At 43.8% G+C, this 25,924-nt stretch overlaps 1 protein-coding gene across 1 annotated transcript in view; it reads left to right on the top strand.

The window, feature by feature from the left end:
* Positions 1-25,924, top strand: part of HNF1B (HNF1 homeobox B) — a 292,983-nt gene that overhangs the window by 254,318 nt on the left and 12,741 nt on the right. The window contains exon 8 of the mRNA XM_073575611.1: positions 18,987-19,105. Coding sequence (XP_073431712.1) covers positions 18,987-19,105 — 119 coding nt within the window. The remainder of the gene's footprint in view (positions 1-18,986; positions 19,106-25,924) is intronic.

The raw sequence follows: 25,924 nt of genomic DNA, 5'->3' as shown, positions 1-25,924 counted from the left end.
TAATTCTACTTTTAGTAAGATGATCAGGCAGTTTTTTAACAATACTCACCTGCTGATTAAACCTATATCTGCAGGTAAATATCATTTTTGCATATGACAGGTTCCCTTTAAACATATTACATCTGTTTTGCTCATATTACTATGAGCAGTCTGTGTGATTTAAATTAGCTACCATGGCCTGAAGCATCTCTGGACTTATTTCTCATCAAGCACATCTGGGATGTTAACCCCTTCACCCCCAAGGGTGGTTTGCAGGTTCATAACCGGGCCAATTTTTACAATTCTGACCACTGTACCTTTATGAGGTCATAACTCTGGAACGCTTCCATGGATCCCGGTGATTCTGACATTGTTTTCTCGTGAAATATTGTACTTCATGTTAGTGGTAAAATTTCATTCAAATAACTTGCGTTTATTTGTGAGAAAAACGGAAATTTGGCGAAAATTTTGAAAATTTCGCAATTTTCCAACTTTGAATTTTTATGCCCTTAAATCACAGAGATACAGCACACAAAAAACTTGATAACTAACATTTCCCACATGTTTACTTTACATCAGCACTAGAGTTGAGCGACTTTTGGTTTTTTAGGGTCGAGTTTCGTTTCGTGAAACCCGACTTTTCCAAAAGTCGGGTCGAGCAAGATCGTCCGATTATAGGGAAAAGTCGGGGTCGTCCCGAAACACGAAACCCAATGTAAGTCAATGGGGAATAAAAGTCGGCAGTGAGGAGGACAGGAAACACACCTACAGTGCCCATTTGAATGCCAAAAGCATCAATTCTTCTTACTTAAGCTTGTCAACCTTAATTAACTTCATAATACAAGTTACGCACTGAAAAATGGGGGTTATTTGGCTAAAGTTGTGGGGGGGAGGGCTGGCTCCAGGTTTTCATGTGCTCTGGGCGAAAGAGCACCCCTTTAACACATACCACAACTCATCATGCTCCGATACGGCAGAGAAATAGCGGTATAGTACAATGAAAAATACTTCACTTTTTACATCTCATGACGAGGCCCATCTATTTCTCCATACAGAATCATTGGTCCCATATAATGTTTGAAACAGTATATGATGAGCTCCACATAATGCTACAGTATATGTTGGTCCCCATGGATGAAGCTCCACTGTCTTATGGGCCCAAATAATGCTCCAAACATAATGGGCCCCATTTCTAATGCTCTAGTGTATAATGGGCCCTGTAAATGCTGCTCCAGTGTCTGATGTCCACCTTTGGAATGTTCCAGTGTATGGTGGGCCCCATCTATCATTCTCCAGAGTATAGTGCTCCCCAAAAATTGCTGTCCCAACATTGAAAACAATGAAATAAGTCTCCTCGCTAGGGAATCCCTGTACTAGTCTGGACTCCTCGTCGTCCCCATCTTCCATCTCACTGCACAGTATTTCAACCTTGCAAGTGCTGTGATCCTGAGCAAGCAGGGGAGGCCCACTCGTTGGCGACGGCACTGGCACAGGGCCCCTGATAGTACGGTGGTGTGTCTAATGGCGGGTGGGCCGAACCTGCACTTTCATCTGCAGCTTCCTCTTTGTCACCGTGTAAGATGGAACTGTATATGGGAAGGGTAACCTGAGTTTCATCAGGGTCAGATTCAGGCTGTGTAGAGTGCGAGGGGAATGTAGTGGTCTGGGTCAATGTACCAGCAGATTCATCAAGCAGTGGCTGGGCATCAGTGCACTTGTGTCGCCCCCAGGAGTACGGTCGCCACAGTGGCATTACCTTCCTCCTAGGGAGTGTGATGTCATGCTTGGGAGCAACGAACGATCTCTCTAGCAGGTTAACTGATTGGGCGGCGTTATTCCCATGAGTCATGACCCTCCAAACAGCGTTCATGAAGGCAAAGTGTTTGTTTTACGTGGGCAGTATGGTTGCAAAGCTGAACCTTAAAGGAATGTCCAGAAGGGCACCACCAGGAGTGGAGCCTACGGTTTAATTCGACTCCACCTGGGAAACCTCAACCATGCAAGCTACAGAAAAGATGCACAGATTGCAAGCTTAATTCCGTTAACGAACGAGACTCCGTCATGCCCCGTGGTCCGAGTCCGGCTTACTAGAGGGACACGTGAGGCTCTGGCACATGAGATTGGCCAATAACTGGTGTGTCATGCCCTTACATGTCCGTGGCTGCATGTGCGCTACACTGAAAAGGCCAGCGTTTGTCGCTTACAGGTGAAGATAACCCGCTGAACGTTAGTGATGGGGATCTGTGATTACAATTATTACCCGCGAACGATAATTTACCAGTAAGTGCAGGTCAACCGCAGTTCCGGAATTAGGCCTAACCGTCATTCCTGAAAAAATGAAAAACTTACGAGTGCAAACCACAGGTGCTGTAGCTTGCTTAACAGCTCGCCAGCCGTTCTCAGGCCCAGTATGGATTACACGTGATTGCACAAAGGTGAGAAAGGGTACCGTATCCCCGGATAACATGTATGGATAGCGTACACATTCAAAATATATGTCTATACATCAGGAGGCAGGCTCAGACGGTGTTAGGCCCAGTATGGCTTGCAGGTGATTGCACAAAGGTGAGAAAGGGTACCGTATCCCCGGATAACATGTATGGATAGCGTACACATTCAAAATATATGTCTATACATCAGGAGGCAGGCTCAGACGGTGTTAGGCCCAGTATGGCTTGCAGGTGATTGCACAAAGGTGAGAAAGGGTACCGTATCCCCGGATAACATGTATGGATAGCGTACACATTCAAAATATATGTCTATACATCAGGAGGCAGGCTCAGACGGTGTTAGGCCCAGTATGGCTTGCAGGTGATTGCACAAAGGTGAGAAAGGGTACCGTATCCCCGGATAACATGTATGGATAGCGTACACATTCAAAATATATGTCTATACATCAGGAGGCAGGCTCAGACGGTGTTAGGCCCAGTATGGCTTGCAGGTGATTGCACAAAGGTGAGAAAGGGTACCGTATCCCCGGATAACATGTATGGATAGCGTACACATTCAAAATATATGTCTATACATCAGGAGGCAGGCTCAGACGGTGTCAGGCACAGTATGGATTTGACGGCCCAGATTACACAGCGGAGGAGCATGGAGAGGTAAAGATTGCAAATGCTGGGGCCCTGCCCAAGCAAGGGGGCCCACTCGTGGGCGTCGGTACTGGCACTGGGCCCCTCATAGTACAGCGGTGTGTCTGACGGCGGGTGTGCACCACCACCGTCAGAGACACTTGATTGCACTATGAGGGACCCTGTGCCAGTGCCCGCACCCAAGAGTCGGCCTACCCACCTGTCCAGGGCAACGGCACTCGCACGGTGTCATGCGCTAGGCGGTGACCCCGGCCATGGGGTGGGGGAGGCAGCACAGTTAGGGAGTTTTAGAAAGTGGCATATGTTGATGTTGGACATTCAGCTGATGCAAAAGGCAAAATAGGTGAAGTCCCAGGAAGAGGTGGACCAAAGCAAGCCATTTTTCTGTCACCCTATGTGTCATCAGGGGAAGGTGGGACAAAATCCTTGGAAACCCATGCATGGTTCATTTTAATGAAGGTTAGATCATCCACATTTTGGTTTGACAGACGGGTCCTTTTTTCTGTCAGGATTGATCCAGCTGCACTGAAGACTCTTTCCGATAGCACACTTGCAGCTGGGCAAGCGAGCTCCTGTAAGGCATATTGGGCCAATTCAGGCCAGGTGTCCAGTTTAGCGGCCCAATAGTCAAAGAGGAATGACCTGTGTGGGAGAACATCGATATGGGAGGAAAAGTAGTTTGTAACCATAGTTGACAACTGCTGTCTCCTGTCACTTTCCATTGATGCAGTATTACCAGTTGTGTGAGCGGTATTTGAAAAATCAGTCCACAACATTGTCATGAAACCCCTGTCTACAACGCCACTTCTGCTGTGTGCACCACGAACACCTCTGCCAAGCTGCCCCCGGCCCGTACGGCTCGTGTGAGAACCATCACCGCTGCTGTGTGCTGGGAATGCCTCAAGCAACCGATTTACCAGAGTTGCTTGTTTATTAGCCAATATTAGGTCAAGGTTCTCCTGTGGCATGATGTTTTGTAATTTGCCTTTATAGCGTGGATCCAGGATGCTGGCCAACCAGTAGTCGTCATCGTTCATCATTTTGGCAATGCGTGGTTCCCTTTTTAGGATCTGCAAGGCATAATCTGACATGTGGGCCAATGTTCCCGGTGTCAATGATGCACTGCGAGTGCTGGTTGGAGGAGCACTTTCTGGCAAATCCACATCCCTCCAGTCACGCACAAACCCTGTACCAGACCTTGCCACGCCAACATTTTCACTTGCCCCACGAGATGCATCCTCCTCCCCTAAGTAATAATCCCCATCATCCTCTTCCTCCTCTTCTTCCTCCACCTCGTCCAGGAGAGGTCCCTGAGCAGACAATGGCTGAATGTCATCAAGGATTCCCTCCTCCTCTTCCTCCTCATCAACATTGGCTGCAGATGCCTGCTCCTTAAGGTGCGTCAAAGTTTGCATGAGCAGACGCATAAGTGGGATGCTCATGCTTAGGATGGCGTCGTCTGCGCTTACCAGCCGTGTGCATTCCTCAAAACACTGAAGGACTTTACAGAGGTCTTTCAGCTTCGACCACTGCACACCTGTCAACTCCATGTCTGCTCTCAAAGTGCCTGGCCGTGTATCCTCCCACAAATGCATTATGGCCTGCCTCTGCTCGCACAGCCGCTCCACCATGTGCAGGGTGGAGTTCCACCTTGTTGCAATGTCGATAATGAGGCGGTGGTTGGGAAGGTGGAGCAATCGCTGCAGCTTCTGCATACGAACGGAGTGTACAGGCGACCGGCGGATGTGCGCGCACAGTCTTCACACCTTCTGGAGCAGGGCTGTTAACTCCGGATAATTTTTGAGGAAGCACTGCACCACCAGGTTCAAGGTGTGAGCCAAGCAAGGTATGTGGCTGAGTTTTGAAAGGGCTATGGCTGCCACAAAATTACGGCCGTTATCACTAACTACCTTGCCTGCCTCAAGATGTACACTGCCCAGCCATGACTCAGTTTGGCGCTTCAAGTACTCGGCCAGCACCTCGGCGGTGTGTCTGTCGCCCAAACACATCATCTGCAACACAGCCTGCTGACGCTTTCCACTAGCTGCTCGACACATCGTGTGCAACAGTGGCAGCTGCAGATGGAGTGCTCGTACGACTGCGCTCTGTGGACGAGCTTTCGCTTCTGGAGGAGGAGGAGGGTCGAACGCCTACAGCCAACTGTTTCCTATACCGTGGGCTAGGCAGCTGTGTCCCACCACCGCTGTCCCCTGTGGACCCTGCATCCACCACATTAACCCAGTGCGCAGTGATGGACACGTAACGGCCCTGGCCATGCCGACTGGACCATGCATCAGTTGTGAGGTGCACCTTTCCGCTCACTGACTGCTTGAGTGCATGGACAATCCGGTATTTCACATGATGGTGGAGGGCTGGGATGGCTTTGCGAGAGAAGAAGTGGCGACTGGGTAGGTCATAGCGTGGTACTGCATAGGCCATGAGTTCGCGGAAAGCTGTGCTTTCCACCAACCGAAAGGGCATCATCTCAAACGAGATTAGTTTGGCAATGTGGGCGTTCAAACCCAGTGTACGCGGATGAGAGACTGAGTACTTTCTTGACCTACTCATAGTGTCTGGGAGGGTGAGCTGGACTTGAGAGCTGCATATGGTGGAAGTAGCGGTGGACAGGGCGGACTGAGAGAGGGTTGATGATGGTGATGGAGTTGTTGTTCTTTCTCATGGCCTAGAATCAGTCTTTCGTTGATATAACAGTGGGATTCCCTGACTGCTGTGGCCTTGCAACGACACCTCAACATTTGCTGCTGTGCTAACCGGTGGGCTTACAGTGGGGGAAACAATGTAGCGTTGCTGACTACCTTCGTTGTGATCAGTTGCACATGTGGCACTTGAGGTTTGGTGTTGTGTCCACGCTTGCAAGTGCATGCTGGTTAAATGTCTAAGCATGCAACTGGTATTCAAATTTTTCAGATTTTTCCCTCGGCTAAAGGTCTTTGCGCACTTCTTACAGATAACCTTGGCCTGATCATGAGGATTTTGTTCAAAAAAGTGCCACACTGCACTCTTCCTACTTTGGCAGACATTTTGCGGCCTAGCACGCTGTGATCTTTTGACCCTCTGGACAAGCTGTCCAGCAACTCTTTTGATGTTTGGAACCTGTCTTTGGAGTGCTCCGGGCCTGCCAGATAACAGCTGTTGCGATGTCGATGTCTGCTGTGGATGCTCCTCATCTGAGCTATTGGAAGCAGCACCCTCTTCCCCCAATGGATGCCAATCTGGGTCAACAACTGGGTCATCCATCACCTCCTCTTTTATGTCATGTGCACCTTCCTCTGTGTCACCGTGTATGGTGGTATAGTGTGCGGGAAGGGGCACCTGAATCTCATCAGGGTCAGAATCTGGCTCTGTACACTGCGAGGACAATATAGTGCTCTGAGTGAATGTACCAGCAGAATCATCCATCAGCGGCTGTGCATCAGTGCACTCCATGTCAGATTCATCTTGGCCTGGGTAATTCACCATTTCACTTGATAATCCAGGCATGGTATGTGAAAACAGCTCCATAGAGTAATCAGTAGTATGGCCTGCGTCATCCTTCAATCTTGGTTGGGGTGAAGGACACAAGGAAAGGTGTGGTTCATGAACATGAGCCTCCAATGACGACTCAGTGCTTTTACTTTTTACAACTGAAGAAGAGGAGGCGATAGAGCTGGAGGCTGAGTCAGCAATGTAAGACAAAACTTTTTCCTGATGCTCTGGCTTTAAAAGCGGTTTGCCAACTCCTAGAAAACTAAGCGTTCGAGGCCTTATGTAGCCAGACGATGACGCAGGCTCAACACCTCCTGCATTCAGTCCTATTTTGCTCTTGCCACTACCATCAGATCCACCACCAACACCATCATTACCAGCTGCCAACCCCTGCCCAATTCCACGGCCTCTTCCACCAGCCTTCCTCATTTTTGGTAGAAATGTAGACAAAATCCAACAAACTATATAGTAATGTAAAACAAGGTACAAGGTGTCTATAGGACAGGGGAGATTTTGAATTTCTGCAGACACTTGTGGACACTGGACACTTTTGGATTGTGTGAGGCCCACTGAATATCTGAGCGCTCTGTCACAGGCTCGATGGCACAGCTGTGACCAAAGTGACTAGAGGATAAGGGAGATTTTGAATTTCTGCAGACACTTGTGGACACTGGACACTTTTGGATTGTGTGAGGCCCACTGAATATCTGAGCGCTCTGTCACAGGCTCGATGGCACAACTGTGACCAAAATGACTAGAGGATAAGGGAGATTTTGAATTTCTGCACACACTTGTGGACACTGGACACTTTTGGATTGTGTGAGGCCCACTGAATATCTGAGCGCTCTGTCACAGGCTCGATGGCACAGCTGTGACCAAAGTGACTAGAGGATAAGGGAGATTTTGAATTTCTGCACACACTTGTGGACACTGGACACTTATGGATTGTGTGAGGCCCACTGAATATCTGAGCGCTCTGTCAAAGGCTCGATGGCACAGCTGTGACCAAAGTGACTAGAGAATAAGGGAGATTTTGAATTTCTGCACACACTTGTGGACACTGGACACTTATGGATTGTGTGAGGCCCACTGAATATCTGAGCGCTCTGTCACAGGCTCGATGGCACAGCTGTGACCAAAGTGACTAGAGGATAAGGGAGATTTTGAATTTCTGCACACACTTGTGGACACTGGACACTTCTAGATTGTGTGAGGCCCACTGAATATCTGAGCGCTCTGTCACCGGCTCGATGGCACAGCTGTGACCAAAGTGACTAGAGGATAAGGGAGATTTTGAATTTCTGCACACACTTGTGGACACTGGACACTTTTGGATTGTGTGAGGCCCACTGAATATCTGAGCGCTCTGTCACAGGCTCGATGGCACAGCTGTGACCAAAGTGACTAGAGGATAAGGGAGATTTTGAATTTCTGCACACACTTGTGGACACTGGACACTTATGGATTGTGTGAGGCCCACTGAATATCTGAGTGCTCTGTCACAGGCTCGATGGCACAGCTGTGACCAAAGTGACTAGAGGATAAGGGAGATTTTGAATTTCTGCACACACTTGTGGACACTGGACACTTATGGATTGTGTGAGGCCCACTGAATATCTGAGCGCTCTGTCACAGGCTCGATGGCACAGCTGTGACCAAAGTGACTAGAGGGTAAGGGAGATTTTGAATTTCTGTACACACTTGTGGACACTGGACACTTATAGATTGTGTGAGGCCCACTGAGTATCTGAGCGCTCTGTCACCGGCTCGATGGCACAGCTGTGACCAAAGTGACTAGAGGATAAGGGAGATTTTGAATTTCTGCACACACTTGTGGACACTGGACACTTTTGGATTGTGTGAGCCCCACTGAATATCTGAGCGCTCTGTCACAGGCTCGATGGCACAGCTGTGACCAAAGTGACTAGAGGATAAGGGAGATTTTGAATTTCTGCACACACTTGTGGACACTGGACACTTATGGATTGTGTGAGGCCCACTGAATATCTGAGCGCTCTGTCACAGGCTCGATGGCACAGCTGTGACCAAAGTGACTAGAGGATAAGGGAGATTTTGAATTTCTGCACACACTTGTGGACACTGGACACTTATGGATTGTGTGAGGCCCACTGAATATCTGAGCGCTCTGTCACAGGCTCGATGGCACAGCTGTGACCAAAGTGACTAGAGGATAAGGGAGATTTTGAATTTCTGCACACACTTGTGGACACTGGACACTTTTGGATTGTGTGAGGCCCACTGAATATCTGAGCGCTCTGTCACAGGCTCGATGGCACAGCTGTGACCAAAGTGACTAGAGGATAAGGGAGATTTTGAATTTCTGCACAAACTTGTGGACACTGGACACTTATGGATTATGTGAGGCCCACTGAATATCACAGCGCTATGTCACAGGCAGAAATTGGCTAGTGTATCACAAACTACAAGGTGTATGTAGAATTGGGCAGAATAGGAATCTCCCTAGAGTGCAGGTCTGTAAGAACGGAACATGTCCTCGTTTTATTCTCACAGAGTGACACACTGATAGCTTCACTGTGGCTGAGATAACAGCCATTACACGTTACTGTGTGAGGAGCGTACACCGCTGTATGGTGTGAAAAAATGCACGCTCAGTACCTCAGCAGGACAAAAAAAAAAAATTGGGATTGCTTTTAAAAAAGCAGTTTGCGGAGCAGTGGGTAAACAGCAATGCAGGAATGTCAGGAAGCCTTAGAAGGCAGCCCAACAGCCAACACCACTGATACACCACAATATAGCCTCCCCTTGCACTGCACACACAGTGACTGGTGTGTTGTACAGGCAAAATCGCTAGCAGCAGAAGCAGTTTTTTTTTCTTCTCAGCAGGACAAAAAAAAAAAATTGGAATTGCTTTTAAAAAAGCAGTTTGCGGAGCAGTGGGTAAACAGCAATGCAGGAATGTCAGGAAGCCTTAGAAGGCAGCCCAACAACCAACACCACTGATACACCACTATATAGCCTCCCCTTGCACTGCACACACAGTGACTAGTGTGTTGTACAGGCAAAATCGCTAGCAGCAGAAGCAGTTTTTTTTTCTTCTCAGCAGGACAAAAAAAAAAAATTGGGATTGCTTTTAAAAAAGCAGTTTGCGGAGCAGTGGGTAAACAGCAATGCAGGAATGTCAGGAAGCCTTAGAAGGCAGCCCAACAACCAACACCACTGATACACCACTATATAGCCTCCCCTTGCACTGCACACACAGTGACTGGTGTGTTGTACAGGCAAAATCGCTAGCAGCAGAAGCAGTTTTTGGTGTCTTCTTCCCTGCCTAACGCTCTCCCTACAAAATCAGCAGCAGCAGCAGCTCTCTCTATTCTGAGATCAGCATGAGTAACATGGCGGTCAGCGTGCACGCCCTTTTGTACCCCCTGTGACGCCCCCCAAAGCAAGCCAATCACTTGCATGCCCTTCTGAAAGATGGTGGTGACCCGTGCCTATGTCATCACGTTGCCCACAGTGTCCGTGGATCCTGATTGGCTGAAAAAGAGCGCAAAACAAACTTTTGAAAAGCGACTTTTGAAACCCGATCCTAGGGTCGGGTTTCGTTTCATGAAACCCGACTTTGCCAAAAGTCGGCGACTTTTGAAATTTTTTGACCCGTTTCGCTCAACTCTAATCAGCACAATTTTGGAACCAAAATTTTTTTTTCGTTAGGAAGTTATAAGGGTTAAAAGTTGACCAGCGATTTCTCATTTTTACAACACCATTTTATTTTTAGGACCACATCACATTTGAGGTCACTTTGAGGGGTCTATATGATAGAAAATACCCAAAAGTGACACCATTCTAAAAACTGCACCCCTTAAGGTGCTCAAAACCACATTCAAGAAGTTTATTAACCCTTTAGGTGCGTCACAGGAATTTTTTTGAATATTTAAAAAAAAAAAATTAACATCTAACTTTTTTTCACAAAAAAAATACTTCAGGTTAAATTTTTTTTATTTTACCAAGGGTAACAGGAGAAATTGGACTGCAAAAGTTATTGTGCAATTTGTCCTGAGTACGCTGATACCTGATATGTGGGGGGGGGAACGACTGTTTCGGCGCATGGCAGAGCTCAGAATGGAAGGAGCGCCGTTTGACTTTTTCAATGCAAACTTGGCTGGAATTCAGATCGGACGCCATGTCACGTTTGGAGAGTCCCTGATGTACCTAAACAGTGGAAACCCCCTACAAGTGACCCCATTTTGGAAACTAGACCCCCCAAGGAACTTATCTAGATATGTGGTGAGAACTTTGAACCCACAAGGGCTTTACAGAAGTTTATAACATACAGCCGTACAATTAAAAAATCATATTTTTTCCACAAAAATGATCTTTTCACCCTCAATTCTTATTTTTCCAAGGGTAACAGGACCCTAAAAGTTATTGTGCAATTTGTCCTGAGTACACTGATACCCCACATGTGGGGGTAAACCACTATTTGGGCGCATGGCAGAGCTCGGAAGGGAAGCAGCGCCATTTGACGTTTTTGGCTGGAATTGAGATCGGACACCATGTCGCGATTGGAAAACCCCTGATGTACCAAAACAGTGGAAACCCCCCACAAATGACACCATTTTGGAAACTAGACCCCCTACGGAACTTATCTAGATGTGTGGTGAGAACTTTGAACCCCCCAGTGCTTCACAGAAGTTTATAACGCCCGGGCGTGAAAATAAAAAATTCGTATTTTTTCCACAAACATGATCTTTTAGTCACCATTTTTTGTATTTTCCCAAGGGTTCCCAAAAGTTGTTATCCAATTTGTCCTGAGTATGCTGATGCCCCATATGTGGGAGAAAACTACTGTATGGGCACACGTCGGGGCTCGGAAGGGAAGTAGTGACGTTTTGGAATGCAGACTTTGATGGAATGGTCTGCGGGTGTCATGTTGCCTTTGGAGAGCCCCTAATGTACCTAAACAGTGGAAACCCCCCACAAATGACCCCATTTTGAAAACTAGACCCCCTAAGGAACTTATCTAGATGTGAGGTGAGCACTTTGAACCCCCAAAGGCTTCACAGAAGTTTATAATGCCAGGGCATGAAAATAAAAAAATCGTATTTTTTCCACAAACATGATCAATTAGTCGCCAATTTTTTTATTTTCCCAAGGGTAACAGGAGAAATTGAACCTCAAAAGTTGTTGTCCAATTTGTCCTGAGTACGCTGACGCCCCATATGTGGGAGAAAACTACTGTATGGACACACGTCGGGGCTCAGAAGGGAAGTAGTGACGTTTTGGAATGCAGACTTTGAGGGAATGGTCTGCGGGTGTCATGTGCGTTTGGAGAGCCCCTATTGTACCCAAACAGTGGAAACCCCCACAAATGACCCCATTTTGGAAACGAGACCCCTAAGGAACTTATCTAGATGTGTGGTGAGCACTTTGAACCCCCAAGGGCTTCACAGAAGTTTATAATGCCCGGGCATGAAAATAAAAAAATCGTATTTTTTCCACAAACATGATCAATTAGTCGCCAATTTTTTTATTTTCCCAAGGGTAACAGGAGAAATTGAACCTCAAAAGTTGTTGTCCAATTTGTCCTGAGTAGGCTGACGCCCCATATGTGGGAGAAAACTACTGTATGGACACACGTCGGGGCTCAGAAGGGAAGTAGTGACGTTTTGGAATGCAGACTTTGAGGGAATGGTCTGCGGGTGTCATGTGCGTTTGGAGAGCCCCTATTGTACCTAAACAGTGGAAACCCCCACAAATGACCCCAGTTTGGAAACGAGACCCCTAAGGAACTTATCTAGATGTGTGGTGAGCACTTTGAACCCCCAAGGGCTTCACAGAAGTTTATAATGCCCCGGCATGAAAATAAAAAAATCGTATTTTTTCCACAAAAATGATCAATTAGTCCCCAATTTTCATTTTCCCAAGGGTAACAGGAGAAATTGGACCACAAAAGTTGTTGTCCAATTTGTCATGAGTGCGCTGACACCCCATATGTGGGAGAAAACTACTGTATGGACACACGTCGGGGCTCGGAAGGGAAGCAGTGACATTTTGGAATGCAGACTTTGATGGAATGGTCTGCGGGTGTCATGTGCGTTTGGTGAGCCCCTGATGTACCTAAACTATTGAAACTCCCCACAAGTGACCCCGTTTTCGACACTAGGCCCCCCACGGAACTTATCTAGATGTGTGGTGAGCACTTTGAACCCCCAAGTGCTTCACAGAAGTTTATAACGCTCGGGCGTGAAAATAAAAAAACCCTAATGGAAAAATGGAAATAAATACATTTTTTTTATTTTATTATTTTTACCTAACTAAGGGGATGATAACGGGGGGTTTGATTTACTATTTATGGCGGTTTTTATGTTTGGCGGCTGTCACATGCTAAAAGACGCTTTTTATTGTAAAAATAGTTTTTGCATCACCACATATTGAGAGCTCTAATTTTTCCATATTTTGACCCACCGAGTCATGTTAGGTCTTATTTTTTGCGGGACGAGTTGACGTTTTTATTGGTACCATTTTCGGGCACGTGATATTTTTTGATCGCTTTTTATTCCGATTTTTGTGACGCAGAATGAACAAAAACCAGCGTTTCATGAATTTCTTTTGGGGGGGTGCGTTTACACCGTTCCGCGTGCGATAAAATTGATAAAGCGGTTTTATTCTTCGGGTCAGTACGGTTACAGCGATACCTCATTTAGTTCATTTTTTTATGTTTTGGCGCTTTTTGCAATGAAAAGTATTTTATATAAAAAATAATTATTTTTGCATCGCTTTATTCTGCGAGCTATAACTTTTTTAATTTTTTGCGGATGATGCTGTGTGGCAGCTCGTTTTTTGCGGGACAAGATGACGTTTTCAGCGGTACCATGGATATTTATATGCGCCTTTTTAATCGCGCGTTGTTACACTTTTTGTTTGGCGGTATGATAATAAATCATTATTTTTTGCTTAGTTTTTTATTTTTATTTTTTAAGGGGTTCGCTAAAGGGGTTAACTAATGGGACAGTTTTATAGGGCGGGTCGTTACGGACGCGGCGATACCTAATATGTGTACTTTTATTGTTTTTTTTTTTATTTCTAAAAAATGGATTTATTTGGGGGAATATTTTTTTTTTTACTTTATTAAATAGTCCCAGGTGGGACATCACTGTCCTGTGACAGATCGCTGATCTGTCACATCGCAGATCACTGTGATAGATCAGCAATCTGTCACAGGCACTGCAGAAGGCTTCCTCATGCCTGCGCTTTGCAGGCACTGAGGAAGCCAGCTTCCTGCAGGCCCCCGAAGGCCCCTGTCGCCATCTTGGATTCGGGGGCCTGCAGGAAAGGAGCCCCCGGCAGCAGTGCTGCACATTGCGCTGCCGTGGGGGGCTCAGGGAAGCACGGAGGGAGCCCCCTCCCTGCCGATGCTTCCTTGTAACCCCCGGTACACCGCGATCATGTTTGATCGCGGTGTGCAAGGGGTTAACGTGTCGGGAGCGGTCCGTGACCGCCCCTGACACATTGTGCCGGGTGTCAGCTGTGATAATCAGCTGACACCAGGCCGCGATCAGCGGCGCTCACCACGTAGGCGCCGCTGATCGCGGTAGACGTACTATCCCGTCCATGGGCATAGGGGCCCGGGTCCCATGGACGGGATAGTACGTCTCATGTCAAGAAGGGGTTAATACTCAGCAACTGCTAAGTGAGCTGCCAGCAGTTGATCTTGCTGATATCTGTGCCCAGTACATTCAGCATGGCAGTACATTTCTCAGACATTAATCGCCTCATTGACAGCATGTCAAAACGTGTAAGTGCATGCAATTCTGTATAATTAATACTGAATACATTCAGATATTTTGAAAATTTTGTTTCCATTTTTGTCTTAATTTACATATAATTATCAGGTTTATTCGTCTGGTGAATTCTATGACTTTTCCTTCTTGATGTTGCAGTTTCAATGTTCAGGAGTGTATATACGGTTACATTTCTGATTTGTAGATGGCTGTGAAAATTGTAAATAATATAATACTTGCTTTGCTGCTCACCTGTCTTACAATTGCTGCCCCCATCCGGTCCTCTGCAAAGCGCTCTCTGGCCTCTTCTAGATGACTAGTAGTGTTGAGCATCAGTGTTGCATCAGGGTTGTGCGTCACTTGTGGGAGATTTCTACTGATTTCTCTCCAAATGGGACATGACGTTCGCTGATGATTCCAGCCAATTTTGCGTTCAAAAAGTCAAACGGTGCTCCATTCCTGCCAAGCCCAGCTGTGTGCCCAATCAGTGGATTTTTCCTACATATGGCGCATACTCAAGATAAATTGCACAACAAATTTTGGCGTCCATTTTCTATTGTTACCCTTGTAAAAAATAAAAAAGTTTGGGTCTAAAGTATTTTTTTTTAAACCTTAAATGTTATTTTTTTCCTTCCACACTGCTTCAGTTCTCGTGAAGCAACTGAAATGTTAATAAACTTCTTGAATGGGATTTTGAACACCTTGGGGTGCAGTTTTTAGAATGGTGTCACTTTTGGGCACTTTCTGTCATATAGGCCCCTCAAAGTCACTTCAAATGTGATGTGGTCCCTAAAAAAATGTTTTTGTAAATGTTGTTGGAAAAATGAGAAATTGTTGGTCCACTTTTAACTCTTCTAACTTACTAACAAAATAAATGTTATGTTTCCAAAATTGTGCTCCTGTAAAGTAGACATGTGGGAAATGTTATTTATTAACTATTTTGATTTAAGGACAAAAAAAATAAAAGTTTGAAAATTGCATAATTTTCTACATTTTTGCCAAATTTTCTATTTTTTTTACTAGTAAACACAAGTTATATCAAATAAATTTTATCACTATCATGAAGTGCCATATGTCATGAAAAATCAACCTCAGAATCAGTGGGATCCATTGGAGTTGTCCACATTTATTACCTCATAAAGTGACAGTGGTCAGAATTGTAAAATTTGGCTGTCATTAAGGTCAAAATTGGCTCTGCCACTAAGGGGTTAATAGTGATTTTGATGTGAAATCCATGTTAAAAATCCCTGTCAAGTTCATAACAAATGTTTGTGTTGTAGAATTACAATAACAATTTGTTCCTTTTAGGATTTTTTCACACATCAGTATTCTTGATCAATATTTCTATGCCAAAACCAGGAGTGTCTTCAGAACACAGAACAGGTGTCAGTCTTTCATTTAGGCTGAAGTCACACTTAACGTACAAAAATATGGACCGTATTGTACAGTCGTAATACGCAGAAATGTTCCCTGAACAGTGATCCGCATGTCATCCGTTGTCAAGGTGTGGGCGCGTATTTTGCGCATGTAATCATCCGTATGTAATCCATATGGCATTCGTATGTCGAGATTTTCTCGTAGTCTTGCAAAATGGACATATAATGGAGCCCAATGACAGATTAAAACCCAAACAAAATAGATATAAACACATAGAATACATATATATATATATATATATATTGTGGTGCAGTCACCGCTGTGACAGCTAGGGGGCGCTGTATGGGTCATGCACACAGGCATATCCATTGTGGTAATGGAGATAGGATGACCGTTATGTATCCCAGGGTGGGTGGCCCTCGGATGGAAGCTTGAATGTGTGTTAATCAGCAGAGGTACTGCTGAGGTTTTTGTTACAGTGTATGAGGGAGAGCTTCCAGGTGGCTGGTGAAACGGGTGGGACCAGTCACCTACAAACCCACCCAGGAGTGTGTGTCTAGACGCCCATAGTAAGCCTGTATATATGTGTGTATGGCTGGGTGTCTGAAATAGGACCTGCAATGAGGTGATAGCCATGGGATCCGGTAGGTGTGGGAAAGTTTCTGCATTTTTTCCCATGCTCATTCGTTCACCTCAGGTGAGCCAGTGACGTCAGTGAGGCTGCGCGGAGTCCCCTGGCTGACCTGAGGTGAACTAATGAGCGTGGGGAAAAAAATGCAGAAACTTTCCCACTGTTATGAATGGGTCACAGAGGAGGATAGCAGGCCCAGGCTAAGCCACAGAAAACCATAGAGGTTGGTATCTATGTGGATGCAGACCCCTGATCCTGTCCACACAACTAGCAGTAGCCGTGGAGCGTACCAACGATGATCCTAGACGCCTCGGCACAGCCGGAGAGCTAACTAAGCCTAAAGCAAGAAAGGGGAAATCTAAACTGCCCCGGAGCAGACCCCAAAGGAATAGATAGCCCCCAAACATATATTGTCAGTGAGACAAGATGAAAACACAAACGAAGGCAGAAAAATAGACTGAGCAAACGATGGGGCCCACACTGACTAGACAGGACAGGAAAGGAAAGACACTGTCTGCAATCACGCAAAAAACCCTGCAAAAGTCCAACACGTCTGATGCAAAAAACACTGAAGTCACACAACTTCGCTCCCCACTATATCAGCACTCTGGTAAATTCTGAAAGCAAAGCAAAAAGAGACCAATATAAAAGGGGACAAAACAACCTGGCACATGCAGTAACATATGGGCGGTGATTCAGCACAGCCCCAGCCGGAGCTAGCTGACCTGCACAAAGCAGAGATAAACAAAACCAGATCAAATGCAAACAGAATAGCAAATGAACCACTTAGCTGAACATGCAGGGAAAGAGCAGGAGACATCAGACCTCAGGCAGCACAGGAAAAAAATCACCAGCAGGGATAGAGGGAGTCAGCTGTCTTAAATCCCAATCAGAAACCCCAGATCTCCAATCGTCTTCCTCATTATCAGGTGGCAAGCCTCTGTCAATCAGATCAGCTCCACTACCCCCAGCAACCACCAGAGGGAGCCCAGAAAGAGAACTCTCAATCTGACCAGCTCCACTATTTTCAGTATTCACAACATCCCACGCTCATTAGTTCATCTCCGGGCAGCCAGGGAGGCTGCACAGAGATGAAATAATTCATTCTTGCAGTGGTTTACATCGGGCTGGTCACAATAGCACCGGTCCCTGTGTAAACCACTTAACCCTTTCTGATGGATTGCAGCGGGGGATGTGACTGAGCAGCGGAGAAGAAAGGATATGGTTGCTTTTTTGTTTTATTTTTATTACAGGTCGATGGCTTCTATTTGAATTAGCAGAGGAATAAATATGGTCAAAAACTAGGTGTCTTTATTTCATTAAAATATTTTTTCATTGATGTCTGTGTGTGTTTTTTAACCGTTTAATAGTCTAGGGTTAATAATGGATCGGTGTCTTATTGACACCTCTCCATTATTAATCGGCTTAATGTCATCTTCCAATTGCATGGTGACATTAACCCATTAATATTAACCCATTAGCCACCGCTACAGGGCAATGGGAATACAGAGGATAAGTGCCAGAAAAGGCGCATCTTATAGATGCGCCTTTTCTGGGGTGTCTGGGGGCAGATTTTTGTAGCCAGGTGGGGCGCCAAAAACAATGGTCCCTCTCTAGGCTATTAAAATCTGCCCTCACTCACCTGCTTTAGCTCGCTGGTTGCGATTTTACTGAGTGAGCACATGCATTTTTTTTACAACGAATTAACCCCTTAATTTAACACCTAGACGTCCCAAATTTTACACACAAGCCCTAAAATAGTTATTAATCAGGGACATATAGAAAAATACATGAAGTGAAATGTCTTACTGTTTGTAAACCATATTTCATTTCATGTCGGGTTCGGGATTGATTTTACAGAAGCCGGCAACTGAATTAGCGGCTCTTATGCTATGTAGAATGCTATGAAATATAAATATATATATATATATATATATATATATAGTATATATATTCTTTGTGTATATATCTATTCTTTCGTTTCTTTGTTAAACATGTCAGTGTGATTTTACTGTCTCGCATAATGAATTGCCGGTTTTTGTTCAAGGACACCGGGTGCGTATTTCTTGCAAGTCACACGTCTGGTCCATGTGTAATCCGTATTTTTTGCGCCCCCATAGATTTGCATTGGCTTATTTCGGCCGGAATATGCTGACAATCGCAGCATGCTGCGATTGTCTCTGCCCGTAAAATACGGCTGAGAAGTATACGGCTGTTGGGAGCTGCCACATAGAGAATCATTGGTCAGTGTTTGGTGCAAGGTTTTTACGCCTCTCACTTGTCCGTATTTCTCTTTAGTGTGACTCCGGCCTCATAATTTTTCTCTGTAAGTTGCACTCTTGGTTTTGACACACAAAATACTAATGCAAAATACTGACGTGTGACTAAGCTTGTAAGCAGATCATTACACAACCACATGATAGTGTGCTTGGGGTACCATAGCATTATGTCATTGGGAAATGTACAGGTCAAATTCAATGGGAAGACTTGGATCAAATAATTAATTCAGGTATAGCAAATTTCTTACATTCTGAAGGTGTTTATTAGATATGTCAGTATTGATATCCTAGCAAGTAGTTAATGACATTTCTCCATTGCATGTTATGAAATATTGGTTTAATGTCCATGCTTATTATGTTTCTCTTTCATTTACAGTGTATGCACATAAACAGGAACCTCCCCAGTATTCACACACATCACGCTTTCCATCAGCAATGGTTGTCACAGATGCTGGCAGCATCAGCTCATTATCAAACATGTCCTCTAGCAAACAGGTAAAACGAATCCTGACAGTTTGGAAGACTATATTCTATGGGGTCCTTGACATGAAATCAGTTTGGGTAATATAGAATAATCCATAAAGATTATATAAATACTATTGCACAGAATGTAATACATTAAAAGTATCCTTCTTTTATAGACAGTTGCACAACAGTGGAATTGTACATTTAACGTTTGCTTACAAATATTCTATGCAGAATATTCTATGCAGCATCAAACTCAAGCTTAATCTCCGTACTTTTAATGGATCAGTAGTTATTGGTAGATCTGACACCCAAACAGGCAGAATCCTAATGTACTTGGATTAGATAATTAGGTCCTGCATCTGTAGGGCTTGTTTCAACAAGCTTCAAAGTCTGCTTGGCCAAGATGAATAATTAATCAGGTTTGGTTAGGGCTGAGTACTCACCAGATGGATTGATAAGTCCTTTCAAGGAAATAGTATTCCATGGAGCCATGATGTGCTTGATTGCCTGACTGATTATGATTTGTGGGGTTAGATAAATGTTTTCTCCTGACTACAAAGAGTGGGAAATCAGAAAAAGAACTGACCGTGGATATAAAGAATTACATTTTCATTACTGACTTTCTCAAACAAGGGTACATTAAATAAGTCATTTCTTTATTGCTCTTCTTTTCTTCTTCTAGCTTAATAAATATTTTAAAGGCAATTGGCTAGCATTGCAATTGTTATGATTTTAGGCCCTTCAATTTCCAAAAGAGAAAAATATGCAATATCCAAATATTTTCATTACCATTTTCTGTAATTCTAGTAATAGGAGGAATAACTTAAATGCTTGAGGTCCCTTTACACAGAATAACTTTTCAAAGCACCAGCAAATGGTCAGTGCTTTGAACTGAAGGACATTTCCATTAAAACAATCATCACTGCCAGAAGGGAGAAAACGCCTCCACCCCTTTGTTAGAAACATCACTACCTAGCAATGGACCTGAGAACCATGCACTAGGTAGCAATGCCTCCTGTAAAATGTAACTTTTCATTGCATATAAATTTACAATCACAAAAGGCAATCATATTTGGTGGTGATGTGTAAAATGAATGAATGACACATGGGTCATTATGGTAGGCGTTACCACTTCTCTTGTTGGTGAGATGAGTACTCAAGTCAAACCTAAACACAGAATTCAATGCAAAGATAAGTTTTGTCCATTTTGACCTATATTTTTATAAGTATGTATAGTTGTTTCGCAACATGACAACACTAAATATTGTATCTTTAAGCCAGTGGTCAGATGAGCATATGAAAAGTTGTCCCATTTTTCATAAAATCATACAACTTTCATACATATTGTCATGTGTTTTCTATCCATTTGTCCATTTTTAAATCTTTATGTCATCCATGTGACATCCATATGTATATATCAACAGTTTAAAGGGAAGGTGCCATTAAAAAAAATTTTTTCGGGAGTGGAAAAAATATAAAGAATTAATGTTAAAATTTTCTTTAAAAAAATTATCATTTGTTTATAATTTAGTAAAATATGAAAAATATTTTTAAAAAGTTTGTTATTTCCACTTTTAAACACTAGGGCAGCTACTGAAATTTGACACAAAACCTAGTGTACAACTAGCTCACATTACTGCATTGCAGTAAATATGGGCTGAATCTGCTCACATGTGTGTGATGTCACTCCTCTCTTCACCTTCTGGGTGTTTGCTAAGGGATAAGAGAGGAAGACATTTAGGAACACAGTACGGAGCCATCTTGTTAGTGACAAGTTATACTGAAAAGTAGATGGTCACCGAGGATAGCAGACAACAAAGATTCTGTTAGTTGGTGCTGTTTTCTGTATCATGCTTACATGTTGACGCACACACTCATGTTCACACACTGAAGCTCACACGCTGACGGTCACACTCACATGCTGACGGTCACACTCACACTTATGCTCACATGCTGACGCCCATGCTCACACTCATGCTCACACGCTGACACTCACATGCTGATGCTCATGCTCAACTCACGCACACACTTTCGCTCACATGCTAACGCTCACACGTTGATGCTGACGGTCACACTCACATGCTTACACTCACGCTTATGCTCACACACTGACGCTCATGCTCACACTCACACGCTGATGCTCACACACACTGATGCTCACACACTCACTCATGCTCACACTCACACACTGACACACACACACGCTGATGCTCACATACACACTCAACCCGACACCCTCATTACTTAGCCGATAAGTAAAGACAAACACACACAAACCTACGCACACATTGTCACCAGCTTATGTAGGAGTGTTAACAGAATGAACGTACATAGGATGTAACCAGAGAGCAACTGTTAATTTCAATGAAAAAAAAATGAAAACAAATTGCGTGGGCTCCCTCGTAATTTTAATAACCAGTAGAGGGAAAGCTGATGGCTGGGGGCATATGTTTATAGCCTGGGAAGAGGGTAATACTCATGGAGCTTCCCAGGCTATTAATATCAGCTCACACCTGTATACTTAGCCTTTACTGGCTATTAAAATGGGGGATCCCCAAAAAATGATGTGGGGTACCCCTATAATTAATAACCAGCAAAGGCTATGCAGACAGCTGTGGGCTGATATTAATAGTCTAGGAAGGAGCCATGGATATTGGCCCCCAAGGCTAGAAACATCAGCTCTCAGCTGCCCCAGAAAAGGCAAATCTATAAGATGTGTCAAATCTGGCTCTTTGCCTCGCTTTTCCCCACTTGCCCTGTGGCGGTGGCAAGTGCGGTATTATTTTTGGGGTTGATGTCACCTTTGTATTGTCCGGTGACATCAAGCCCACGGCATAGTAATGGAGAGGCGTCTATAAGACACCTCTCCATTACTAATCCTATAGTTATATGGTAAATAAAGACACAGCCATAATAAAATCCTTTATTTGAAATAATGACATTTAGAGTCCTTTAATAATCTCAACTAAACCATACTTACTAAACGCCTAATCCACCGATGCCCTCAATCTCCTGCAACAAAAATAAAATAAACCACAAATATTCCTCACCTGTCTGCCGAGAAGATAATCCATAATGTCCCACAACGAATCCTGATCACTTTGAGAACAGTCACATCAGTGATATGACTGCTCTCAAAGACAGCCGGCGATACACTGACAGGAGGTAATCACTCCTGCAATGTATCACTGTGCTACTGTGAGAGTTCACCGGAGTTCATCAGGAACTTCGGTGCTCTCACTTACGGCACCACTGCTGCATGGGAACGTTCTCACACAGCGGTGCCGTAAGTGAGAGCCAGAGAACTCTCATGGCTGCGCAGTGATACAGTGCAGGAGTGATTAGCTCCTGTCAGTGTATCGTCGGCAGCCGGGTAGAGTGGTCACATCTCCCGATGTGACTGTTCTACACGTGAGATCGCCATGGGACAATCTGGATTACCTGGAATACTGCAGAAAGGTGAGTATAGGTTGGTTTATTATTTTACATTATTTCTAGGAGACGAGGGTTTCAGGGATTTGGTGTGAGGTGAGCATAATAGGTTTTTATTTTTATGTGAATATGTATGTCATTTAACTTTTTTTTAACTGTGAGCACAGGTGCCAGCAGATGATACTACTCTCCCATCAGACATAGCCCAATGGGAGCAGTAGCCTCATTGGCCCACTCCTGCTTTTTTACCACAGGCTGTGGGTGACATTCAGCTGCGGAATCATGTTGACATCTGCCCGCATGATCCCGCAGCGCTGTAACTGACAGTACCGGGGGTAGCATTACCGTGGGTGACAGTCACAGCTGCAGGTCAATGCTGACATCTGCCAGCATGATTCCACAGCGCTGTCACCAACAGTATCGGCGGTAGCATTACCGCTGGTGACAATCACAGCTGCAGGGTCACGCTGACATATAACAACATGACCCCATAGCGCACTGAGCAGCGGTCTTACCGGCAGCTCCTGTCATCGCACGCACTGAGCAGTGTCTGCAATTACAGGGGAAATACAACAAAATGGCCGTGATCTCCTCCCACAGCTATGACCTGGACAGCACAGGAGGGGGTGCCCAGGTCACAGCTGAGAGGCAAGAGGCGTGGCCTCAATGCAAGAGATACAGTCAGAGTCTGACCATTGGCTCCTATGCCTTGGCTGCCGTAAATGAGGTATGCAAGTGTCGTGCCCAGACACTTACACCCCCACCAGTGAAAATGGTAGCCTTCAGTGGAAAATATAAACGTCAATAAAAAAACCCCATTAAAGTAGTTAATTTGATTTTGTTTTAAAAATAATTGATTGTATGATCAATAATTATTAATACAAAAATTAAAATCACGGCACCTTCCCTTTAAAATGTAATCAAATACAGTTTCTTCAGTTAAAGGGAATATGTCAGCTGGTTATCTATGTAATCTGAGAGCAGCTTGATGTAGTGGAAAAGAGCCCAATTACAGTGATGTGTCACTTACTGGCTGTTTCAATAAAATCAGTGTTTTATCAACAGGAGATTATCACTACATAACAACTGGCCTCGTCGTCCAACCATGCACTGATTAGCAACTTTCTGTTGCTAAATATTCACAGAAAGCTGCTAACCAATGGTGAGGGGTGGATTATACAGCTCTGCCAAGTCTGCAGCAGAGAAAAGTGATTCTATCATAACTACTGTACTTAGTGAACTAGGTGATAATTAAATGGAATCAGGCTGTCTGTCCCTATATCATGTTCCTGTCAGACTGCATAGCAAAAACCTGCTGACAGAGTTCCTGACAATGTATTCTTAAAATCAGATGCAATATGGATGATAAGTATGGGATCCAGTTTTTTTTTTGTGTGCACAAATAGACATGTATAGTCGAATCTCACATGAAATAAAGAAAAGAATAGTACATGCTGCAATTTTTTTTTACCATGGATACTCAGCTTGGTGAAAAACGTGTCAACTGAACAGACATTCTGAATTATATTAGTCAGTGTTCTGTCTGATATTTACTTGGTCAGCACACGTATGTATATTACGCTCATCTGAAAGAAACTTTAAAGAGCAGCCGTCATTTTAATTTTTATACTGTAAATCACAGTAGTTCACATGAAAATATAAGTTATCAGTAGTGTTGAACGATACCATCCGATATCGTGAAATATCGGATCGATTGGATCGGACCGATACCCAAAAAGTATCGGGTATCGCTGATTCCGATACCGGAAACCCATGCAAGTCAATGGGGCATAAATATCAGAATGAAAATAAACCCTTTCTTTACTTGCACATCCAGTTTGGGAGGGGGGAAGAGTGTGGGTGGTGCGTGGGCGGACACTGTGCATGTGTGTGTGCGGGCGGGGTCTGTACGGGCCTCTCGGGGGTCTGTGCGGGCCTGCCGGGGGTCTGTGCGTGCCTGCCGGGGGTCTGTGCGGGCCTGCTGGGGGTATATGCGGGCCTGCTGGGGGTCTGTGCGGGCTGCCGGGGGCCTGTGCGGGCCTGCCGGAGGTTGTGTGTGTGTGCAGGCGTCCCATCGGGCTATGCCTGCTACAATGACAGTGATTGACACATTAGCCAATGATGGGACAGTAGTAGTCCCATCATCTGGCTAATGTGTTGAAAGTACAAAAAAACAAACATACATACTACATACATACTACATTCATACAACATACATACATACTACATATATAATACATTCATACAACATACATACATACATACATACCACATTCATGCAACATACATACATACTACATACATACTTCATATATACTACATTCATACAACATACATACTACATACATACTACATATATACTGCATTCATACAACATACATACATACTACATGCATACTACATATATACAACATACATACATACTACATACATACCTCATATATACTACATTCATACAACATACATACAACATACATACTACATATTTACTACATTCATACAACATACATGCATACTACATACATACTACATACTGTATATACTACATTCATACAACATACATACATACTACATGCATACTACATATATACTACATTCATACAACATACATGCATACTACATACATACTTCACATATACTACATTCATACAACATACATACATACTTACTACATATATCCTACATTCATACAACATACATACATACTACATAATACATACTACATATATACTACATTCATACAACATACATACTACATACATACTACATTCATACAACATACATACATACTACATATATAATACATTCATACAACATACATACATACATACTACATTCATGCAACATACATACATACTACATACATACTTCATATATACTACATTCATACAACATACATACTACATACATACTACATATATACTGCATTCATACAACATACATACATACTACATGCATACTACATATATACAACATACATACATACTACATACATACCTCATATATACTACATTCATACAACATACATACATACAACATACATACTACATATTTACTACATTCATACAACATACATGCATACTACATACATACTACATATATACTACATTCATACAACATACATACATACTACATGCATACTACATATATACTACATTCATACAACATACATGCATACTACATACATACTTCACATATACTACATTCATACAACATACATACATACTACATATATCCTACATTCATACAACATACATACATACTACATAATACATACATACTACATATATACTACATTCATACAACATACATACTACATAAATACTACATATATACAACATACATACATACTACATACATACTTCATATATACTACATTCATACAACATACATACTACATATACACTCACTGGC

This window comes from Dendrobates tinctorius, unplaced genomic scaffold (assembly GCF_039654945.1).
Source record: "Dendrobates tinctorius isolate UK_male_01 unplaced genomic scaffold, ASM3965494v1 ptg000045l, whole genome shotgun sequence".
NCBI classification, from domain to species: domain Eukaryota; kingdom Metazoa; phylum Chordata; class Amphibia; order Anura; family Dendrobatidae; genus Dendrobates; species Dendrobates tinctorius.
This window is presented reverse-complemented; position numbering and strand designations above follow the sequence as displayed.